The sequence below is a fragment of the Nasonia vitripennis genome (genome assembly GCF_009193385.2).
Source record: "Nasonia vitripennis strain AsymCx chromosome 5 unlocalized genomic scaffold, Nvit_psr_1.1 chr5_random0004, whole genome shotgun sequence".
NCBI lineage: Eukaryota > Metazoa > Arthropoda > Insecta > Hymenoptera > Pteromalidae > Nasonia > Nasonia vitripennis.
In genome coordinates this window covers 1,065,229-1,088,915 of record NW_022279655.1, presented here as the reverse complement: position 1 = coordinate 1,088,915, position 23,687 = coordinate 1,065,229, and the positions used below count along the sequence as shown (strand labels likewise).

Here is a 23,687-nt window from a genome sequence, read left to right as displayed (position 1 = left end):
TACTCATCATTAAGCTTTGACAACAGTGATGAAATTCGTATTTCTATCCAACAGCAAGATCTATGTTTCTTACCATCGCGCAGCTCTATCCATATATGTGGAAAGTTGCAAGTAAAAGGGGGATCAGCAGCACTTGCTAAAACTAAATTTGTTAACAATGCCATTTGTCATCCGTTTGATAAAATTCGTTATGAGATTAATGCTGTGGAGATAGATAAAAGTAAAAATGTTGGTCTGAGCAGTATTATGAAAGGATTGATTTCATTTAATTTGAATCAGAATGATATGCTGGAGAATGCAGGCTGGCTTGGTATTCAAGACAATATCAAATCGGTCGTAGATGACAAGGGAAATTTTGACGTTGTGATTCCGCTGAGTATGATCTTGGGTTTTGCAGAAGACTATAAAAAGATTATAGTTAATATGAAGCATGAGCTCCTTCTCACAAGATCGAGAAGTGACTTGAACGTAATAATGCAGGAAGGTACTATAGCATCTGGTGTAACTACTTATGAAGATTACGAAGTAAAAGTATCAAAGATAGAGTGGTTGATGCCATATGTTGTTGCATCTGATAAACAACAAATCCAGCTATTGAATTTCATTGGTAAAGATAATCCTATCTCCATGTGTTTCCGTTCTTGGGAGTTATTTGAATATCCTCTTCTCCCAAGCACTACTAAACACGTCTGGACAGTGAAAACATCAAATCAATTGGAAAAACCTCGTTTTGTGATTCTTGGACTGCATACAAAGAGAATATCATTGAGAACTGCAAACGCCAGTCGATTTGACCATTGTGAGTTGAGTAATGTGAAACTTTTCTTGAATTCACAATATTATCCATACAACAATATGAATCTCGACATAGCTAAAAATCAGTTTACCATTCTCTATGATATGTACGCTAATTTTCAAAAATCCTACTATGGAAGAGATCCGCAACCGCTGTTGACAAAGTCTTTGTTTCTCAACTTTGCAGCACTCGTAGTTATTGACTGTTCACGACAAAACGAATCTCCCAAGAGCGCTCCTGTCGATGTATGCCTGGAGTTTGAGGCTAAGAAAGATTTTCCTGCTAACACTTCAGCCTACTGTCTGATCTTACACGATCGCATCGTTCAGTACAATCCTATTAGTGGAGATGTTAAGAAGCTCGTCTAGGCTGCATCGGAAAATGGAGTATGCAGTAGACATTACTGGTTTCAAGCAAATCGAAGAAGATTATATTCTAAAGGAATTAGCAATCATACCTCTCAAGGAAAATAGTGCAGATCCTGTTGTTCTATCATTCAAAAATCCTTTCTCATGGAAAAAACTCTCAAACAAAATGCAAAGGGAAAACAAATGGCTCAAACATAATTATCATGGCATCAGGTGTAAAACGGATGGACATGACTACTCTCAAATCGGAAACTTGCTTCGTGACGCTTTACATGACGCATCAAAAATTTTTGTCATGGGTACATTAAAACAGAAATGGCTTCAACGATCCAATTTCCTGTTCACAACATTGAACAGTATGGCTATCCGTCAAAACCATCTTTTAAGTGCGTCACAGTATGCACAAATCATAATCCAAGCTATAAGACGACCTGTGCATTGCACAACGTCAAACTCATGAAATTGTTCTATGAGCATAAACTGTAAAGTAAAATAAAAAAAATTTTAAAATGTAAAGAACGTTATAGGCATTCCAAAACATAATAGAGAGAGAGGAAAAATTATTCCCACTCTCTCATCGGGTACTAAAACACTCTGAGAGGAGAGAGGGTGTTTTAGTATCTTGGAGAGTTAGAGTGGAGATCCCTCCTCTTCCATCTGGTACCAAAACACTCTGAGAGGAGAGGGGGTGTTTTAGTATGCCTATGTTTTGGTATGCCTATAGCCTATCTACTTTTACACAGTGGGAAATGAGTCCAAGACAGAGGGCAACGATATCAATAGTTTTTCGTAATTTATTGTGTATATTTAGTTTTGAGTAATTTTTCACCGTACAACCGCACTATTGAATCAGTCGATAAAATTAGGTTTTGGACCGCCTTACATGGAAGTAATGGTTGGTTACAGTAACAAAGCACTAAGCAAAATACGTACCAATTATATTTGTAGTTAATCATACCAAGAGCTTGGTAAATATTACCAAAAAAGTAGACAACTTACCAATTTTTTCATCAAGTATATTGGTGTTCGGATGTTTATAGTATCTAGAAAAAATGCATGTTATTACTGTTTTCAATTAATTTTTGACTCATTAACATGTTTTTGTGCTAAACTATGATTCTACCAAAAATTTAGCAAAAAAACTGTTTCATTTTCAAAATAAATAGATGTGTAATTCCCGAAAGCTCAAATTATCTCTTTATTCTCCAGACAAATGTTAGGACCATTAAGTTAGCTGCGCATGCAGTGTAGTTGGATTTATTATTCATTATTGTTTTTCCGACATTTAACCTCCTGCAAAAATTATAGCTTATATCAAGTAGCTTATGTTATATTAAGATTTACAGTAAAAATATCAGCAAAATGCCGATTTTATTAATGTAAGAATGAAGGATGGGCGATTTTGCGATTCTCCAGACAGAAAAAAGTTAGGACCGTGAAGTTTGCCACTTATAAGCTATACGTATAGTCTAGTTGGATATTGCTTTCCCAAACACTTCTATCATATCAACTGGCGCGGATTATAAGTGCTATATGTTCTAGACATCATATGTCTAGGTGTAGAAATCATTCGAGGAAGGTCTCTAGGGGTGCAGGGTGGCCAATCACGACGTCCAGGTAGTTCGCACCGTGGTTTTTGGTGTTTAGGTGTAAAATTCATTTGAACGCGGTGTCCAGGGTTGCCGATAACGACGTCTAGGTGGTGCGCTCCGTGGTTTTTTTGTGTCTAGGTGTAAAAATCATATGAGGACGGCGTCAAGGTGTACAGGGTGGCCGATGACGAAGTCTAGGTGATGTGCTTCGTAGTTTTTGGTGTCTTAGTTTAATAATAATATTCGTGTACATCGAAAATTTACACCTATCCAAATTTTTTTAACCTACATTATCAATTATAGCTTCCATACTAATATTTTGCGACAGAACAACAAGCGTTTTCATAATAATGACAAAAATGTTACAAAAAAAACATGGTCAAAAGGTGCTCAAGATGCTTATATTTTATTTTTGAGAGAAATATGAAATACGCAAAAAAATTTACTTAAAAGAACTAAAATCTCTAAAAAAATTGACTTTTAAAAAAGTAAAAGGTTAGGCGAGTTTGATATATTTTGCAACGAAATTACAGATAAAAAAGAACTGAGATTAATCGAACAAAGTCAAGTTAATTACACTTAATAATAATAAAGCAAAAAATTGTTTTGTTCAATCAAGGGCTTACTTAACTTAAAGTTAAGTTATTTGTTGGCCCATTAGAAACAACTCTCAAGATACTTACTAAGTAACTTGTCATGTCCTTTTTATTGTACTTATGGTGTTTGTATCACGTTCTAATACATAAAAAGAAAATTTTACTTGTTCACCAGAAAACAAAATGAAACAGGCATGGCAAGTTACGTAGTACGTATCTTGAGAGTTGTTTCTAATGGGCCAACAAATAACTTAACTTTAAGTTAAGTAAGCCCTTGATTGAACAAAACAATTTTTTGCCTTATGAATCAATATAATTAACTTGACTTTGTTTGATTGATCTGAGTTCTTTTTTATCTAACGGGTAGCAAAATTTTTGCCTCCTTATTCATTTGATTTGAAATTAAATAAAAAATACAAAAATCATGTATGCACTATAAAAATTAAATTAATTTAGATAGAATTTTCCTTCTATTTTAACAGAAGCATTGAGTCATGGAAATCTATCAGAGTAGGGGATAGCAATCGCACGAGACATTATAAAGCATAATTCGTGAATGACTAAACTTTGCAAGTGTGCTAATTGCGAATATGACGTTGCATTTATTCTCCCTTCTAAAATGTGTAAAGCAGTAACTGTATTAATTAAACAGAATATATTGCAAACTATGAAACATATTTGTTTTGTAAAATATTTTTATAAAATATACTTTTATTAATCTGGGTATGATTTAAAATCAACAAAATTGTTATTTATCAATATAGTTTGTACTATTACTAAGCAATATTATTTCTAAATCCACTATACTTTCTAGAAGAACGACTACCAATTTATTAACCATAAACTTACTCCAAACTTTGCAAGATAACATTCGACTTGCTTTAAACAGAATTAACCTTGCGTTAAGATAAGCTCCTGCTTTTAAGATGTTTACTTAAGGGGTCTAGCCTAGGTTAAATCCTGCAAAAGAAAAAACAAAAAAATATTCGTCTGATAAAAATTTTTCTTTTTATGTGAATTAAAAAAAAAATATTTACAATTATATACACTATTTCTACTGAAAAATATTATATATTAAGGATGTGCGAGACCAGGCTCGAGATGAATCAAGATTTATCTCGACCATTTTTTCAAGATGAGGCGTGATCCTGTCTCGCCCGACAATTCCGAAAATTGTCGAGATTCTCGAGTCCAGTCAAGACTCTCGGTCTAGCTTGAGACTCTCGAAAAATTTCGAGATTCTCGAAAAAACTCAAGATTTTTTTTTCTCATAACATTATACGGGGAGGATGACGTTCTTTTTGAATAATTTATGATAACCTATAGATAGATAAAAGATTCAGCATGTTATTTACATGGTACCAGAGTAATGGTGGTATAGGTAATTAAAAAATCGCTGCTAATTCTTTGGTACGCAGCTTCTTTCAACATTATTCATTGCTTTGATATCAAAATTATTTTAATTCCATACATAATTACATACAGTCTTTTTACTTTTCTGTTCAATGGATAAAATTATTTAACACATGCTGCACATAAGCGGACGAGTGGGAACAATTTTCAGCTATCGTGTAACCGAGAAAAGCGTGTTTTTTTCAGTTAATCTATTTTAATCTATTTCTCGGGATCAAATCAATGAAATCACTTATAATTTCTATAATTCTCTCTCTCTCTCTCTCTCTCTCTCTCTCTCTCTCTCTCCTCTCTCTCCTCTCTTTTTCTCTAACAGTTGAACAGTGGGTGAATTATTTTTCCTCGCTGCTTTTGTACAAAATCATTCACATCACAAAGCCCTCTTATCTGAGTGATTTTTTTGTTAATTATGAGGCCAGAACATCCACTAGAGGCGAGAGTAGGGAGCTAGCGGTGCCTCGATCTCGCACGCGCCCCTCTGGAATGCTTTGCCTCCCCGTAGAAAATCGCTACACTCCTTAAATGCGTCCAAAACTGCGTTGCGTAGACACCTACAAGATGTCTATTTATCGTAGCTCTGTGTTTTTTTTTTGCTAATGTACTCTCTAGGAGAGCACTTATTTATTTTGGCATTTGGTATTAAGTCTATTTATTGTATAAATACTAATATCTAATATCTAATATCTTTCTGTCGTTTTCGCTCGCATAGCTATAATTTATTAACAGATATTCAACGAAATATCGCGATGAAATAAACGCACATACAAGACTGAAAATCTTGTTTTTCATGAACTAATAAATAGGGAAACAGAAAAAAAAAAACCTAGGTAGATTAAATTCATTTTATAGAAGCTGAGATAGAAATCATGCAGTTTTCGGTTAAACAGAGTATACAAAGTGAAAAAATGAATTTTTGAATCTTAATATCTTTGAAACTCTGTTACAATGCCGCTACCCTAAGCGGGTCTTGGGCGTTGTCGTCCAGATCGGATGGGTGGGTGCCTATCACCACTACACAGCGCGTCCTTAGGTTGCGGATAGAGGAACAGCCCCTGAGAAAGAGGTTAGCTGCGAATAAATTGAATAAGCAGCCGCGGACAGCCGATAGGAACAGGCGTGGGTGTGATGAACCCACACTGTCGAACGCATTCATCTAGAAACACTACGCAAGCACCACAACAACAAAAACACTTCACATTATCTCTTATCTCTCAATCTATCTCTTTCATCACACATTACAAAAATGGGCCAAAATCCTGCTGCCGAGGAGGATGCGGGAGCGATGACAACTGCCCCGAAAGGGGATGTGTAGAATGATTCGTCACCTGGTCTTACGCGGTAACGATGCCAGCGAAGGCGCGCTGCCTTGTAGGGGGGCGTTAGGATGCGAGAATGAAACCGTAGTGTGTCTGACGACGAATTGACACTGTCCTCGTCAAAGTCGGAAAGCTCTCATACTTAGTTCTAGAGAGGTATGGGGGTTATCACCTCTAGAACGGTGGACTCACCTGCGATCGGAACAGGATCCGAAGCGCGCGGGTTTAACATAACATCATGGCTCAAAAAAATCAAATCCGAACCAAAAGGGACTTAAGGGTCGGAACTTGGAATGTTCGCAGTATATACAGAGCAGGTGCGTTTAAAGAACTCGTAAAGGAAGCTGATAGGTACAATCTAGATTTGGTAGCAATACAGGAATCGCGGTGGCCAGATGGCGGAGTACTAGCATCGGGTAACTTCACGTACCTGTATGGGGCCGGGAGTGGGGGATCTTTAGGTACCGGATTTCTCGTAAGCAAAAGCATCATACATTCGGTTAAAAGTTTCAAATCCGTCAATGATAGGCTCTCGTACATCTTTATCGAAGGTGAATGGTATAGATATGTATTTATTAATGTACACTGTCCTACGGAGGACAAAGAAGAAGAAGCTAAGGATCTCTATTACGAAACTTTAGAGCAGGTAATCGACCAGTTCGCATCTTACGACACAAGAATAGTATTAGGTGATTTCAATGCTAAAATAGGTAGGGAGGAAATGTTTAGGCCTACTATAGGTAAGGAAAGCCTGCACGAAGCCAGCAATGATAACGGTATTAGGGTCATAAATTTCGCGGCGGCAAAAGATCTTATAATCAAAACTACGTGTTTTAAGCACAAGAACATACACAAGGCAACGTGGACATCGCCGGACGGGGCCACACAGAACCAAATTGATCATTTCCTCATTGAAAAAAGACGTCATACTAATGATCTTGACGTAAGGGCTTACAGAGGGGCAGATAGCGACTCGGACCACTTCCTAGTAGTAGCCAAATTAAGAGCTAGACTAGTAGCGAATCAAAATAGTAAGCGAGCAAACAAGGTAGAAAGCTTCGATATTGAGAAACTACGAGATAGAACAGAGCGAATTAGGTACCAGATAGAAATTAATAACAGGTTTCAGGCACTTGAAGCAAACACATCGCCGGAGGGGAATGACGAACCGAATAGCTTATGGGGGGACATCGAAAAAACGGTAAAAGAGGCCGCGAACAAAGTACTGGGTAAAAAGAAAAAGCCAAAGAGCAAACCATGGTTTGACGAAGAGTGCGAACTCTGGTTTGAAAGGCGCAAAAAGGCTAAATTAGATAGCTTACAAAATAGAAGCGATAGGACCGTAGAAGAGTATTCTAACGTAAGGAAACGGACGAGCGTGATCTACAGAAATAAGAAGCGGGAGTATCAAAAGAATCTTATTAGGAGAATAGAAACTAACAGTAAGGAAAATAACCCCCGCGAAATGTACAGAGGGATTAACGCCATCAGAAAGGGTTTTCGGAGTAGAGCGCAATTGATGAAGGACGAAAACGGGGACCTCGTAACAAATGACAACGAATTACTGTCGCTGTGGAAAAATTATTTCGATAAATTATTAAACGTGCACGAAAATAGCGAAGAATTAGGGGACGAAATTCACACTGCTGAACCCCACGTGGAGGAACCGAGCTACCAAGAAGTAGAGGCCGCGATTAAAAAACTAAAAAACAACAAAGCCGCGGGAAATGACTCTATACCAGCTGAGTTACTCAAATATGGGGGCGTCGAGCTCACTTTCAAAATCTATAAACAAGTATGTGCCATCTGGAAAAATGAAACAATACCCGAAAATTGGAAGGAATCTATCATTATACCGATTTTTAAAAAGGGGGATAAGACAGACTGCAATAACTATAGGGGTATTTCACTTTTAGCAACGTGCTACAAAGTTCTGTCAAACGTAATACAAGCTAGACTCACTCCATTCGCGGAAGATATAGTAGGAGATTATCAGTGCGGATTTCGGCGCAACAGATCGACGAGCGATCAAATGTTTACCATAAGACAGTTGTTAGAGAAAAAGTGGGAATTTTGCGAAACCATACACCAACTATTTATAGATTTTAAAAAAGCGTACGACTCTATTAAGCGAAGCAAAATGTATCAAATTCTAGTACTTCTCGGTGTACCGAAAAAACTCGTGAGATTAATCCAAATATGTCTGAACGGAAGCACGGGAAAGGTCCGAGTAGGCGGTAATGTATCAGAACCCTTCATGATACGCGATGGTTTAAAACAAGGGGATGGACTCTCTACGGTGCTGTTCAACTTAACGTTAGAATATGCCGTTAGAAAAATGCAGGTTAGCCAGATGGGCGCAACGCTTAATGGAACAACGCAGATACTAGGCTACGCAGATGATTTGGATATACTGGGGGATTGTAGGGAAACGGTAGCAAGAAACGCGGAAATCCTCATAAAAGCGGTGGAGTATACAGGGTTAGAAGTGAGTGAATCAAAAACAAAGTACATGATTGTGGATAAGCTATGGATCTGCAGAGGGGAGGAAGATCTCAGAGTTGGGAATTTTACTTTTGAAAAGGTTAGCGAATTCAGGTATCTGGGTACGACCATAAATGATAGAAACGAGATTAATGTCGAAATAAATAAGAGACTCCATTCGGGTAATGCTTGCTTCTACGCCGTGAGTAATTTACTTAAGTCGAGGCTGTTGTCTAAAAACGTTAAAATAAGAATATACAGGACAATAATACTGCCGGTGGTTCTGTACGGGTGCGAAACGTGGGCCCTCACTAAGCAGGCGGACAACCGTTTTAGGGTATTTGAAAATAAAGTCTTGCGAAAAATATACGGGCCGCAGAGAGATGAGGAAACCGGGGAATAGAGGAGACTACACAATGATGAGTTACACAATCTGTACGCGTCACCAAATATTAACAGAATAATAAAATCGCGCAGATTGGGATGGGCAGGGCACGTAGCGAGAATGGGAGACGACCGTACGGCAGCGCGTGTCATGAAGGGCAGGCCGATGGTAACGCGACCTCTAGGTAGACCTAGACGTAGATGGGAGGACAACGTAAAAGCGGATCTAGTAGAAATAGGACGGGTGGGTGTCGATCGGAGAGGTGCATCTTGGGTGGGGTTGACACAAGATAGGGCAGCGTGGAAGGCTTGCGTAGATGAGGCGATGAACTTTCGAGTTCCAAATGCCATGTAAAAAAAAAAAAAAATATCTTTGAAACTAACTGGATTTGTAAACAGCCCAAAGAAAAGGCCCGTTGTACTGTATAATACTAACTAAATCCAAAATTTGAACTTAATTATTGCCCTTTTACTCCAGTTATCGCGTTTCATAGAAAAACGACTTTTTTCAGTTTTTGGTGTTTTTTTACGGATCTGCTCCATGAAATGACTCAAAATTAAAGTGGTATTTAGTTCTAAATTAGATCGTCGATAATAATATTAATAATATTAATAAGGTTCAACATTTAGTTTTTTAATTGCGCTTCATAGTGTATAATAAAACAACGACGAACTATAATATAAATATTCTGTGGTATAAAGATAAATAATTTTAAAGGTACATATTAAGATTTTCGATAACTTTATCAGATAAAACGAAAAGTTAGATAACAATTTTTATTTAATTTAATAATAAAGGTAAAGATCCAAGCCGGATCAGTATGCTAGAATTTGTAATTTACCTACACTAGCAAGTTTAGACGCGCTCCGTGCGTTCTTTTTAACGTATTATATACACTTCTTTAGGTTAGGAATTCATACATCTGCACATTCATACATTGCTCATCGGTGGATCAGGGCTGGATAGTTAAGTTGGCGTGCCATAGCAAATTTGTAGTTAGGTTGTGAGTACAGTATGAATTTGGGCGCGAGATTTAAAATAAGTATATAAGAAAGCGTCTACTTATGAAGTCTATTGTTTGTTATGAATCATCAAAATAAATAAATTGGCGACATTACACTACCACCGATAAGAATTTTTTATGAAAATTAGTTCAGTTTATTAAAAATTTTAAATTTTAAATTAAGAGCTATCGAGAATCCCGAAATTTTTCGAGTCTCGAGCTGGATCGAGAGTCTTGACTGGACTCGAAAAGAATCTCGAAGTCGAGACGGGATTTTTTTCTTCTCGAGACGGGACGAGAAATCCCGAGACTTTTTCGGCCTCGCACATCTTTAGTCTATAGAATATTCTAGAGTAAAAAGTAGCGCAGTTAGCTTATCGAAAATTGTGCAGTGTTTATGGTGATGAGTGCTTAAGTGAACGCCAGTGTCAGAATTGGTTTGCTCAATTTCGTTCAAAAAATAATGGATTTTGAACTCTAGTTACTGCATAAACTAACTTTCATAAAGACACATAACCTCAAATTCTGACTCTCGGAGGAATTCTTAAAATGATTTTTACTATATAATGTAGCAATTTTTAATGTACGTATAACAATTTTTATGAATGAGGATGTTGAAAAAAAATAAACTTCAGAACGGCACATATACTGTTGATTAGTTTTTAAAATTTATATTAAAAAATTTACCTTAAAAAATATGAAAAAAAAAACTAAATTACTTTTTCCCTAACCCAATATTTGACACAGTTTACAGTTGAATACACTTCAACGTTAATGTGACAGTCAAATTTTAATAATAAGTATGGACTATATGAAAAAACAAATCAATTATTTATTGATCTATTATCTGTGTATTTTATAATATCTCATTTTTTTGCTATTTTGATTTGATAAATATACAATGTCATTGTTATCCACTTCTATCAGTATGATTCTTTCAAAATGATGATTACAATTATGAGTTGTTTTATCAGCTAAACTTATTATTTTATTATCTATATTATTTTTCTATATTAAATTCTATATTAAAAAAGAATTAACTCTTAAAAAAGTAAAAGATTAGGTGAGTTTGATATATTCCACAACAAAATGACAGATAGAAAAGAACTGAGATCAATCAAACAAAGTCAAGTTTATTATATTTAATTTATATGAAGCAAAGAACAACTCTCAAGATAATTACTACGAACTTGCCATGCCCGTTTCATTGTACTTATAGTGTTTGTATGACGTTATAATATATATAAAAAGAAAATTTAGTTGTTCACCAATAAACAAAATGAAACGGTCATGGCAAGTGACGTAGTAATTATCTTGAGAATTGTTCTTTGCTTCATTACGATTAAATATAATAAACTTGACTTTGTTTGATTGATCTCAGTTCTTTTCTATCTGTAATTTTGTTGTGGAATATATCAAACTCGCCTAACCTTTTACTTTTTTAAGAGTTAATAATTTAGAGATTTGAATCATTTTTTTAAAATTGTTTAGATTATTTCATATTCAAAGTCGTAAAAATAAAATATAAGCATCTTTAGCACCATTCGACCACAGCTGTTTTTTAACATTTTTATCACTAACAAAATAACTGATTGTTCTGATATACACCACCCTCGAATTATTTCTACACCTAGACACCAAAAACCACGGTGTGCGTTACCCTGACCTAGTCATCGGCCTCCTTATACACCTCAACACCTTCCTTGAATGATTTTTACAGCTAGACACAAAAAACTACAGAGCGCGCCATTTAGACCTCGTCATCGGCCACCCTGCTCACCTAGACACCGCGGTCAAATGATTTTTACACCTAGACACCAAAAACCACGAAGCGCTCTACCTAGACCTCGTCATCGGCCACCCTGTACACCTAGACACCTTCCTCGAATGATTTTTACACCTAGACACAAAAAACCACGGAGCGCGCCACCTAGACCTTGTCATCGGCTACCCTGGCAAGCTAGTTACTGTTACAGCTCCGGAACGCAGAGTATGCACTGGCAACCTCTTAATTCAAAATATCGTAATATATTGTTATATTTTCTTGAGAAAGCAATTCTCATCTGTATATAGCTTTGCGGCCAACTTCACGGTCCTAACACTTCTTGCAGCTAACTAAACGGTACTTTCACATTTCGGGCTGAAGAAGAAAAACGTAATTTTAGCATTTGTGGATTATACACTCACATATTATAAAAATAAACAGCCTTTTCACTAATATTTTTATTGGAAATCATAGTTTAGCTCAGAAAACATACTAATAGGCCAAAAAATATTACGAACAGTAACAATAAGCATTTTTTTCTATATCATGAAAACACCAATATAGAAGTAAATAGTGTCACGAGCGCCGCGGCTTCGTCTACTTCTCAAACTTGCCTTCGTGGCGCTACCGCGCCACTTGATCATTTCATTGACTTTTAGAATTAAAATAATTTCCGATTCCTTTTAAATTAAGTACATCATAAACATAGCATAAATTGTCGTACAACAGCAAATAATCTATTTTTCATTTTCATTTTCATCAGGTATTCCTGCACTAATTAATTGGTTTAATTGATTTGCAGCATACATTTTTTGACACCGTACAAACTCTACACAAAAATAACCCTACACGCTGCACAAAATAATTCTACACAGGGAATAACTGCACTGAAAAATTCTACACCGATATTTACTGCCCGGAAATTCCCTACACACATATTTGGTAATTTTACTACACCGCAAAACTCTACACAATCGTATAATCTATTGTTGTCAACGATGTATAACAATAGGTTATATGATTGTTTAGAATTTTGCGGTGTAGTAAAATTACCAAAAATGTGTGTAGGGAATTTCCGTGCAGTAAATATCTGTGTAGAATTTTTCCGTGCAGTTATTTCCTGTGTAGAATTATTTTGTGTAGCGTGTAGCGTTATTTTTGTGTAGAAAAATCAAAATTCGAAAAAATTAAATTTCTTAAATGAAAATGTTGAATTAAAATATTAGGAAGTATTAAATAAAAAGAGTTGAAAGTATTTTTGTTTTAAATTTAGAATTTAAAATTTATTTTTGTGACTCTCATAGTTTTTTAATATTTTAAGTTTTAGAATTTTACCTACCATTATAAATTAATGCGTAATTGTCGTGCTTCAAATCTTTATTATTTAAAATTTCCGCTTTTACCCCTATTAGGAATTGACATTAAGAAAAAAGATCTTAACAAAACTTGAATTTTATTACTATTGCAATATATATTTTAACTGAGCGACGTTAGGAGTGAGGTGAAACCCACTAGTTTTAATTAAGATTTTTCACATTTTACTCGTTGCTAAAAAAATTTAATTGATAGTTTTTATATAGATAGAGAAAGATATTTAATCAATGACATCTCTCTCTCTCTCTCTCTCTCTCTCTCTCTCTCTCTCTCTCTCTCTCTTTCTCTCTCTCTCAATCCAAATCACAAAATAGTGTTAAAGGAATTGATATGCACATATTTTGTTAATAGTTCAGAAGCTATTTAAATAATTAAAACCACATAATACTGGAATGTACGACTCGAGATTTTATTAATCTATAAATTTTCTTCTTCTGAACTATGTTTTTGGAAATGTTAGTGATTTAAAATTTGTCTCATCCTTTTATCGTTAGAAAATGCTAAAATTATAATTTACCTAAAACCGATAGAAGGGAAATTTTCCATTATTGTTTAGAGTCATTCACAAGTTACCTTAAGTGGTCTGATGAGTACACAATAAGATTATTATATTGTATATATAAAATAAATTATTATTAATTAATCCAAACTATTGTATTAATTAGGAATTGAAATAATAAATATTTTATTTTATAAAATATATTCCCTGCATGCGTACACCTAAAAATATGAGATAAAGACATAAAGAAAGATAAAGATTATTTATGCCAATTAAGGTTTAATTATTATTTACGATGTAATACACAAGGGTTTCAATCATATTGATTGTTATGTTTTTATTAGCTCAGAGCACTTCACATACGTCCAGAATACAGAGTTTTACTGAATTTAGGTGTTGTATTATTATTTTCGCAAGTTCTACGTTTTTATAGTTGTTTCTTAGAATGCTTACTTTAATTTTTCAGTTGTATTTATAATTAATCTTAGCAACTTACAATTATTATTAGCTTGCGCACTTAAAATGATTCTAAACACCCGTTCGTGGCAGATGCTGATCGCATTAGTCGCAGGATGTACAAATATATAATTTAATAGTATGAACCTGGGACATTACAAGAAAAACAAATTTCTTGATATCAGTTATGGGGATTTCAATAAGTCTGTAGACTCTTTTATTCTCTAATATTTTACTCTTATAGAGACTATAAGTGTATTACATTATACGGTATCAACAGTAAAAATTATATAACATAAAATATTTAGTAACCAGCTACCATACATAGCATAATCGACTAATGTTTACATCTATCTGTCTTCAAACAATATTTATACCCAGACACCAAAAACTATGGAGCGCAGGACCCAGATTTTGTCAACATTACCTGGATTCCTAGTTACTATACAGAATCGTAGAAAATACACTTCAAATTTTCAAATTAAAAAATATCTGTAGGACTATAATTAAAAACTAGCAAGAAACTCTCGCTGCGATCGCGATTTACAAATTAATTGAAATAATATTTTATTATTTGACGTGTCGTTATTAAATCCTATCTAAAAGAATTGATCGCGCCATCTTGAAAGACAGCGAAGAGTCATTCTGATTGGCTGTTCGTTTTCGCTCGTGATCTGTGCAGATATATGAATTCCTAAAAGAACGGAATATTTCTGAAACCTTCCAGTAATATTCCATAGAAGAGCTATCAACCAACTCAATAGAAATATTTCGTGAAATATTTCAGAAATATTCCATAAATATTTTGTTGGAATCTATGAAATTCCTTTTTAAATATTTCAATATGTTCTTTAGGAAATCTTACATAAATATTTCATAAAATATTGCTCAGAATTATTTACTTAATAATACACTGAAATATTTTGCGGAAGATTTTTGGAATCTTTTTTAAACATTTCTTTGGAACTTTTGTAACGAATTTTTAAACATTTATCAAAAAATTTATGAAATATTCCATAGATATATCTTGTAAACTTTTGCATAATTATTTCTTCATTATTACAATGGAATATTTCTTGAAATACTTATGAAATAATTCTTTAATATTTTATTGGAACTTTTCAAATAAATTTTGGATATTTCTTGAAAGATTTCAGAATTATTCCATACACATGTCTCGCAATTTTTTATATGATTATTTCTGCAATATTCCAATAGAATATTTATGAAATAATTCTTTAATATTTTATTGGAACTTTTCAAATAAATTTTGGATATTTCTTGAAATATTTCAGGATTATTCCATACATATGTCTCGCAAACTATCATGTAATTATTTCGGAAATATTCCAATGGAACATTTCTTGAAATACTTATGAAATAATTCTTTAATATTTTATTGGAACTCTTAAAATAAATTTTAACTCTAGCTGCCTGCGCATGAATTCACACTGGATCAATTATGTGTTTGTACCTGCTGTCAAACTATGGAGTTATTCTTTATATTCAAAAACAAAAGGGGTTCGAATTAACGAATTAACAGTTTATCCGCTTACATGATTTCAATTATTTTTCGTATAATTTGATCCAAAAGTTTAATCTTACTAACATTAACTAGTTTACGAAAGCCGATGGCGTAAAAGCAAAGATACAAACTGTTTGTGTATTTACTATAATTATATATATAAAATAAGATATATTCACGGTGTCGTGGTACAGTCGCCGGACACGATAACTTTGCTTTACGCGCCACAACATGGCGGCGGGTTTCTTGTTGATTGGGCTTTCAGAACAAGGTGGCGCATCGGCTTCGCAGTCGCATAGACAGCGAACCACGGCCATAAAAAGAAGAAGAAGAAGGTTAGGACGGTCATGACGTCAGATATCGCTTTCCTGACAATCATGACCGATCTAAGGAGTCCAATTAACAAGAGACCCGCCGCCATTTTGTGGCGCGTAAAGCAAAGTTATTGTGTCCGGAGACTGTACCTTCAAGCAATTCGGGAACATTTGAAGAATATTTCACGGAAGATATGTGGAATATTTCTGAATTATTTCAGGTGAAATATTTTATTAAATTTTTCAGAAATATTTCTGAATCATCATTTCACTAGTAACTTATAGTGATTATTAAACTTAGAAACATTTCAGAAGTGTTTCTCAAATCTAGGAAAAAAATATTTTATGAAAGCTTTCTTGAATGTTCCGGAATTATTTTATTGCAAATTTTCCAGTAAATATTAAACACAGAAATAATTCTGAAAGAAATCAGAATTATTTTAAAGAAATATATTTTGGAAGCTTGCTTAAATATTCCAGAATTATTTCAAATACAAATTCCAGGAGACTACGGGCTAAGAAATAATTTTGAAATGTTGCTTAAATCTAGGAAAGAAATATTTTATGAAAGTTTTCTGGAATATTCCAGAATTGTTATACTGAAAATTTTCCGGTGAAGATTAAACACTGAAAGAATTACGAAATAATTCAGAAATATTTTAAAGACATTTTTATGGAAGTTTTCTGGAATATTCCGGAATTATTATACTGAAAATTTTCAGGTGAATATTGAACACTGAAATAATTCAGAAATAAATCAGAAATATTTTAAAGAAATATGTTACGGAAGCTTGCTTAAATATTCCAGAATTATTTCAAATACAAATCCCAGGAGACTGCGTGCCACAAAATAATTTAGAAACATTTGAGGAATATTTCAAGGAAATATTTCATGAGAGATTTGCAAGGCGGGGCATTTATGAAATGATATTATTGCAGTAATATTTCTGACATATTTCGTGAAAAATTTCAGAAATATTTCTGAATTCTTTCAAAAAATATTTCAATATAGGAATTCGAGGGACATAACATTATTTCAGAAATATTTCGACGAAAGATTCCTGGAAGATTTCAAATATTTCGTTCTAATATTTCCGAAATATTTCGGAAATATTTCATGCTGTGTGGGATGGTAGTTAATTCTTGTAGAACGTTTTTGAAATGCACCAAGAAACAACTGTCAGGGAGTAAGAGAGAAGGAGACCAAACTATTATGGGGTCGCGTCGCAAAAGTGGACTGCTTTTTCCGCCAAAGATCGCCAGATCCGCTTGGCGGAACGGACGAGACCTAGCGAGTAACAGTGCCACCTGTTGGTGGCTGATTATACTATAAGCGAATTAGTGATTGTACATACCTACCGACGATATATAGATATATGTTTCTTTATATTACTTTTGTTAATTGTTGATATCTAAAAATAAAGTGTATACTTCAAAATAAACCAGATTACACAAATGATACTAAAATTTATATACCCTCTTACGTTCAGTCTTCATGTTACTTTCGATATTATAGTTAATTCTAGCTATTGTTGGATTTTTGAGATAAATTAATATCATTTTTTTATTATTAAAGCTATTTAAGTATAATAATTTTTCTATATACCACTTATGGTAAATATCTTATGAAGCAGTATATCTGTTACTCTGATTTACGAATATTTGGAATAAGATAAAATAATATCAAAACCTAATTATTTAAAAGTTGGTTTCTAAAAATTATCTAATTAAATTATACCCATCTAGTTACGCCCACCTGAGCGATGGACATATGCTACTTCCAGGGATTACTAACTATTGTCACCGTGGCGAAGCGGTTATGATGCTAGATTCTTATCTTTTGTCCGCACGTTCAAATCCTAGTCTCGTCAATTTTTTTTTCTGTATTTCAAAATTTTTCCTGTATCTAAACAAAATTTAATTCTTTTTGCTAAAACAATTATACAATCTATTTTAAATTGTAAAATGTATGGTAAGTACCTATATACATATACATATACATATATTAAAAATTTAATCTTTCTTATAACGATAAGAAAGATTAAATTAAACATAATAAGTTTATTAATAGCATTGAAAAAAAGGATAGATATTCCAACTTATTTTCAATCATATTTTAAAACGATCGTATTTTGCCTCGACTTTCTGGAAAATGTTTTTCCGTGAAATGTTAAGCAGCTCGCTCGTTCGAGAAGTCCGGGAATTTCGCGACTCCAGATCAGCGTTAGTGGAGTATATACAGCCAAACATTGCAACTCCGATCAAAAACATTAGACTGTGTTTTTTTCTTACAGTAATACAGTAGGCCTGCAAGAGTGCAGTCGACTATTAGTTCAGACGTGAGTGCGTTAAAGGAAGAGTACATGGTTATATTAATGTGCAATACATGAGTGCTTAATATTTTACGTTACTAGACTCGATAATTGCATTACTATTGTTACGGAGTGGTGGTGGGTTACGTCCGTGACACTATAAAAATGTCGTGTTTTATAAGTGGATGTAAATAAAAAATAAAAAAAAAAGGACACCGACAGTGAACTGCGTATAGCTATGTTTAGGGCCACATCAGTAATACATTAGAATTTTGTGCAGACTTTCTACGCATCGATAAGTATCTATTTAATGACGATGTAATATATTTGTTTTATAGGATGAAATTTTTCGTTTATGGCAAAAAGCTATTCCAAACGGCAATTCGTTGCGAAAGCACCATCGCATTTGTGAACTTCATTTTAAAAAAGATGAAGTCGAGAAAGAATTCATCCACGTTCTTCCCGATGGCAGTAGATATACATTGCCAAAGGATAAATGTTCCATAAAAAAAGGTTCGGTGCCGTCTATTTTTCCATTAATTGAGAAAGAAACCAATGCAGAAGATCGACAACCAGTATGCTATGCTGTAGTCTCTGTAGAAGTTAATTATTTGCCGAAAGCAATTGGTGCATGCAGTATGTGGTTTTATATAAATATTAATAATAATTATTGTATAGTAGTTTGCGAACAGGTGAACAAATATTTATTTTTATATGCTTCCACACCGTATATCGAAAAGTACAATATATTATCGGTTTATAGAAAGAAGCACAGTTGAAAAGTTTTTATTAAAGCTAGCACATTTAAACGTGGTAAACCAACCTGCTTGCAGTTACTAGCAGAATTTGCAATCCAGCGTTCAAAAGTTGCACAATTCAGATCCTAAAAAAATGTATGTATAATTTAACCACCGCGAGTTTTAATCTGAGATATGTTTTTAAAAAGTGGCAAACCACATCCAGAATTTGAAATGGACTGCAGTATGTGATTTAAAAAAATATGTCGAGTATCGGAGAAAATAGCTTACCCCAAAAATTTGAATGAAACAAAAAAAAAAATGAATTCGAGCCAGTAGTCTAGGAAAATGCGTAAATTACTTTTTCACGGAAATTCCGCGAGTTATGCTATTCTTTGCTGCAAATTAGTGAGACGTGCTACGTTTTGTGTAGCATTTTTTAAATATGTCACTTTCTGTGGGACATTCTCAATCAATAGTGCTCCTCTTTACTTAAAAATGTTAACTAATCTATAGATATTACGCGGAGTAACAATGTGTATCATAATAATTACTGTGTTAATTAATATATGTTAGATGCTTCGTTAACTAGTCCGCTGTTACCTTCAGGAAGTAGTAACCAAGAGGTCGAAGTTTTTGAAAATGCCGGAAAAGTAAGAAATAAAATAGTTAACAAAGCTGCAGAAAATACGGAATATTTACGAAGTATTAGCCAAGAGAATGTAGTCCTTGAAAATAACGGAAATTCACGAAGTTATGAGATTACACTAGGTATATCCATTTCTGAATGTATCCTTATTGCATTAAAATCATTATGAAAACACATTATAATTTTTAGACAAAACGTTTAAAAGACAATGTTTAGACGAAACTGCAATTGAGCCTGCGAAAGAATTAACGTATAGCGCTGAAATCAATTGTGAGTATTGTTCAAAGTTGCCTCAAAATGCATTTATATTTTTCTTATACAAAAAAAATATTTGTTCATAGACAGTAATTACAACAATAATATATTTTACCTCAACAGTTACACCAACAATTGCGGATAGTTGTCGGCAACATGCTACACTGCACGATATTGCTGGTACTTTACGTGAATCGGAATCTCCTGCGGCGAATGCACAGTTTCAAACAATCTGTAATGATCTCATCAAAAATCCTCAAGCAATTCCGTTACCTGCAACGTGGATTCCACAGGTAATAAGTACTGGACAACCATGCATAATGTGGGCGGAATGGAAAAAACAATACAGTGGAATATATAAATATATCATCCTTTTTCCGGATATGAGTGTAAAAGTAATGAGTCATCAAATTAGTGAGTAGGTACAGTCTAAAAATAACATTACAATAACATTAATTTATGTTTCTTTGAACAGATTTACATCGAAGAATGTCTTATTTCTATCGCCCAAATCAACAAAGTGGAAGATGTCGATGATATTAATGAAAAATAAAAAAACGGTTTGGTATTCGTAACATAGGCACTCCTGTTTCAGGGACGAAACCAAGCTGAGAACTGTTTTCAATTTAATTGCAAATTGCAGATAATAGTTATAAGACTATAATTTGCGATGATTATTTAAATATAAATTAACTTTAATGTTAGTATTAGCCGAGCCAGTTCACCGGTTACACAAATTATTGCCGTCACGGAATATCAGCTGCTTATCAGACTTAACCTCAAATAAATGTTGTTAAGTGAAGATAGAGGAAAAGAATAATACAATAATGATTTAATTATTCTAACTTAATGGATCAAATGGATACTTTGGCAAAGCAAAAAACAGTGCTCAACAATGAAATGCCAAATATTTTATAAAATAGAAATACTTCTTAGAAAATCAAATTACAAACTTTTAGATAGTATGGGAAATTCACAGTAGGTAAGTAATAATTTGCTAACGACATTGAAAAAGATAAAGTATAAAATTAAATATAACTGAATAAAATTTTCAGGATCACCAAATTGGCAACACAAGCTTGGAATATCCAAGTACATTGCAAATAAAATAAAAGCCATCTGGGTCTGCAGAAGTTAGGCTGATATTGAAAGATGCATAAAAAACAGTGCAGAGATGAGAATACATTTAATTGTCACACATTGTCTGCCCGTCATCACAGGCAGTTGCTACTCTTTGCTAATAATGCCAAAAAGTGCACTGCATGTGCATTAAAATGTTTTTCTTTACTACTAAGGAAGTTTTAGCATTGGTGTCACACCAATGCTAAAACGGGGGATAGAAAAAGCCTATGTGCTATCTATTTTTATCTGCCAGAGACATAAAGAGTTTGGGCGGTGACAAAGGATTCGAAAAAAGCCAGTTGAAAACTACAATTAAAATCAATTTTTTACATTTTTAAGGTTAATAATTGTATTAAAATAATATTAAAATATAAATAAGAAGTAGGTATAGAGGAGTAGATACAAAAAAGATAGATTTAAGTAGTTATAACTATAAATTATTTGAAAATGTAACAAGGGTGAACATGTAAAAAGTGAAAATCCGTACATGCAAAATAAACCATAAATAAAATAATTACTAGGGCTTTTACTATAATAATGTAATGAATTGTTCTTTCTTTTATTTACAGGGAATGATAATATTAACAACAATGCTGCTTCTAATTTTATAGGATTTCATGAAAATGAAATGTGAACCTCCGAAGCTATATCTAAAAATTACGCTAGGTTTCTTAATTGTTATAATAACGATTGTACTTCAACTGTATCCTGTAAGTATATTTTTTTATATTATTAACATAAAATTTATGAAATTAAATGTTGAATTTAACCTTAGCTGAAGCTTCATCATGTGCAGCGATACAAGGGTTGTCTGTTCAAGATATAAAAGATTACTCAGATAATAGCCTAATACATAACAGTTCTTCTGAAGTGCCTAGTAATAGTAGTAGTATGAAAGATTTATCCATGGACACAATTAATGAGATTTTAGGATTAAATGGTAAGTGTAAATAAAATAGTTTATGTAAAATAAAAAAGAGTGCATCTGGCAACTGTATTCGATAAATTAATTATTAAAATATTTAAGATTCCATATATTTCTGCTGGCCACTTTGTAATAAAATTTGTATTTGATATTAGGTAACGACCCTGAGCACTTCTTCGTTGAAATGTTCATTAAAATCGTATCTGATGCAAATAAGATCTTCGCAGATCTTTTAGACAAAGAGCAACCACAATTTGGTCATGAAGTAGGAATGCTTAATAGTACAATGCAAGCAGATATAGATTTCGAGGAAAAATTAAGGTATTTATAATAGATTTCAAATATAATGCATTGATACAAAAATAGTAAAGGTTGTAATAATAATCATACAATATGAATTCTTGCAGAGAACTTTGGACAAAAATGAACCAATTTTATGAGTTGAATATTGCTATTGTAAATGATATCTTTATCGAGAAATTTGACCATTTTATAATTCAAGATGTTTGTGCTGTTTAAATTATATTGACGAGCTTTGGTAAAACTGAAACTATTAATACTTGGTCAATTAAAGAAATGCAACAAGACTTCATCAAACGAGATAAACTGAGTATGTATAAATATCCTATTATTAACAACTTTAAAACTAGTAATTTTTATTCTGATTCGTTCACCCTATCGGAAAAAAATACATATTTTTTGTATGTATCTTTAGTACATACTAAAAACATGTAATTTGCCTGGTAATACGTATTAAAAATATGTACTGATTTGGGACTGACTATTTTAAACATATTAAATATAAATATAAGTATTTGATGTGGCCATAAATGGTGTTATTATCCTTATGGTACTTCTATTTATGGCCAAATGAAATACTTATATTTATATTTAATGTATTTAAAATAGTCAGTCCCAAATCAGTACATATTTTTAATACGCATTACCAGGAAAATTACATGTTTTTAGTACGTACTAAAGATACGTAAAAAAAATATGTATTTATTTTCAACAGGGTAAAGAAGACTATATTAATGGTATATAGAGCATACTATTGTATAACTACTTTAAAATTCAAACCATTTCTATTAAAAATAATTAAAAATCGTCTCTTACTTTAATGATAATTTAATGAATAATTTAAATGACAGTGAAGAAAACATGTTTGTGAAAATGGCATCTATTTTTCTGATTTCAGAGCCATATTTATCCATCATCATCAAACATCCAATCCTGCAATCTTGGGAGCGCATTCTTAAAAGAAAAATGCACCAGGAGGTTATCAAATAATTTATTTCCTTTCAATTTTTTTTATTTAAAATAAACGATTTATAGAAAATTTGTAATTTGATTTTCGGAGTTTCACCTGCAATATAGGTATTTTATGATGAATAAGGTATTATCACTATTATACTACTAAACCCAAATTTACAATAAGCAGTACTAACATCTGAACCAACTTCAGATTCATAGTATACTACTCCAAACTTTTAGAAAAACAAAAGGTCCGATCGAAATTTCCTTCAGTAAAACGATTTATTAAATTTAACACTATGGCGCTACAGAGCCGATTTTTCATTACAAGCTTTATTTAAAAATTTATATATGTAAAATTAGATTTTAAGGTTGGCGCTGCAATCGCGTGCAATCGCGTAAATACGCGTAAACGTCTGTTCGTATTTCCAAGATTTTAGAAAAACCAAAAGTCCGATCGAAATTTCCCCTGGTAGAATGATTTATTAAACCTAATACTACGGCGCTAGAGATCCAGTTATTCATTACAAGCTTTATTAAAAAAGTT

At 33.2% G+C, this 23,687-nt stretch overlaps 1 protein-coding gene across 1 annotated transcript; it reads left to right on the top strand.

The window, feature by feature from the left end:
* Nucleotides 1–1,177: 1,177 nt before the first annotated feature.
* On the top strand, nt 1,178–23,416 carry LOC107980664. The gene is made up of 10 exons (XM_031933001.2): nt 1,178–1,279; nt 18,537–18,834; nt 19,512–19,706; nt 19,774–19,854; nt 19,963–20,253; nt 20,895–20,972; nt 21,737–21,901; nt 22,042–22,207; nt 22,294–22,496; nt 23,085–23,416. The coding sequence occupies exons 1-9, from the start codon at nt 1,178–1,180 to the stop codon at nt 22,403–22,405; spliced, it is 1,488 nt and encodes a 495-aa protein (XP_031788861.1). The 3' UTR covers nt 22,406–22,496; nt 23,085–23,416.
* The last annotated feature ends 271 nt before the right edge of the window (nt 23,417–23,687 follow it).

What these genes read in the sequence shown, in the direction of transcription:
- LOC107980664 (XM_031933001.2), top strand. Translation starts at nt 1,178, where the DNA reads ATGGAGTATGCAGTAGACATTACTGGTTTCAAGCAAATCGAAGAAGAT. An exon ending in AGGAAAATAGTGCAGATCCT is followed by an intron (nt 1,280 to 18,536) that starts GTTGTTCTATCA and finishes TTTGTTTTATAG; the next exon opens with GATGAAATTTTTCGTTTATG. An exon ending in GAAAGCAATTGGTGCATGCA is followed by an intron (nt 18,835 to 19,511) that starts GTATGTGGTTTT and finishes AATATATGTTAG; the next exon opens with ATGCTTCGTTAACTAGTCCG.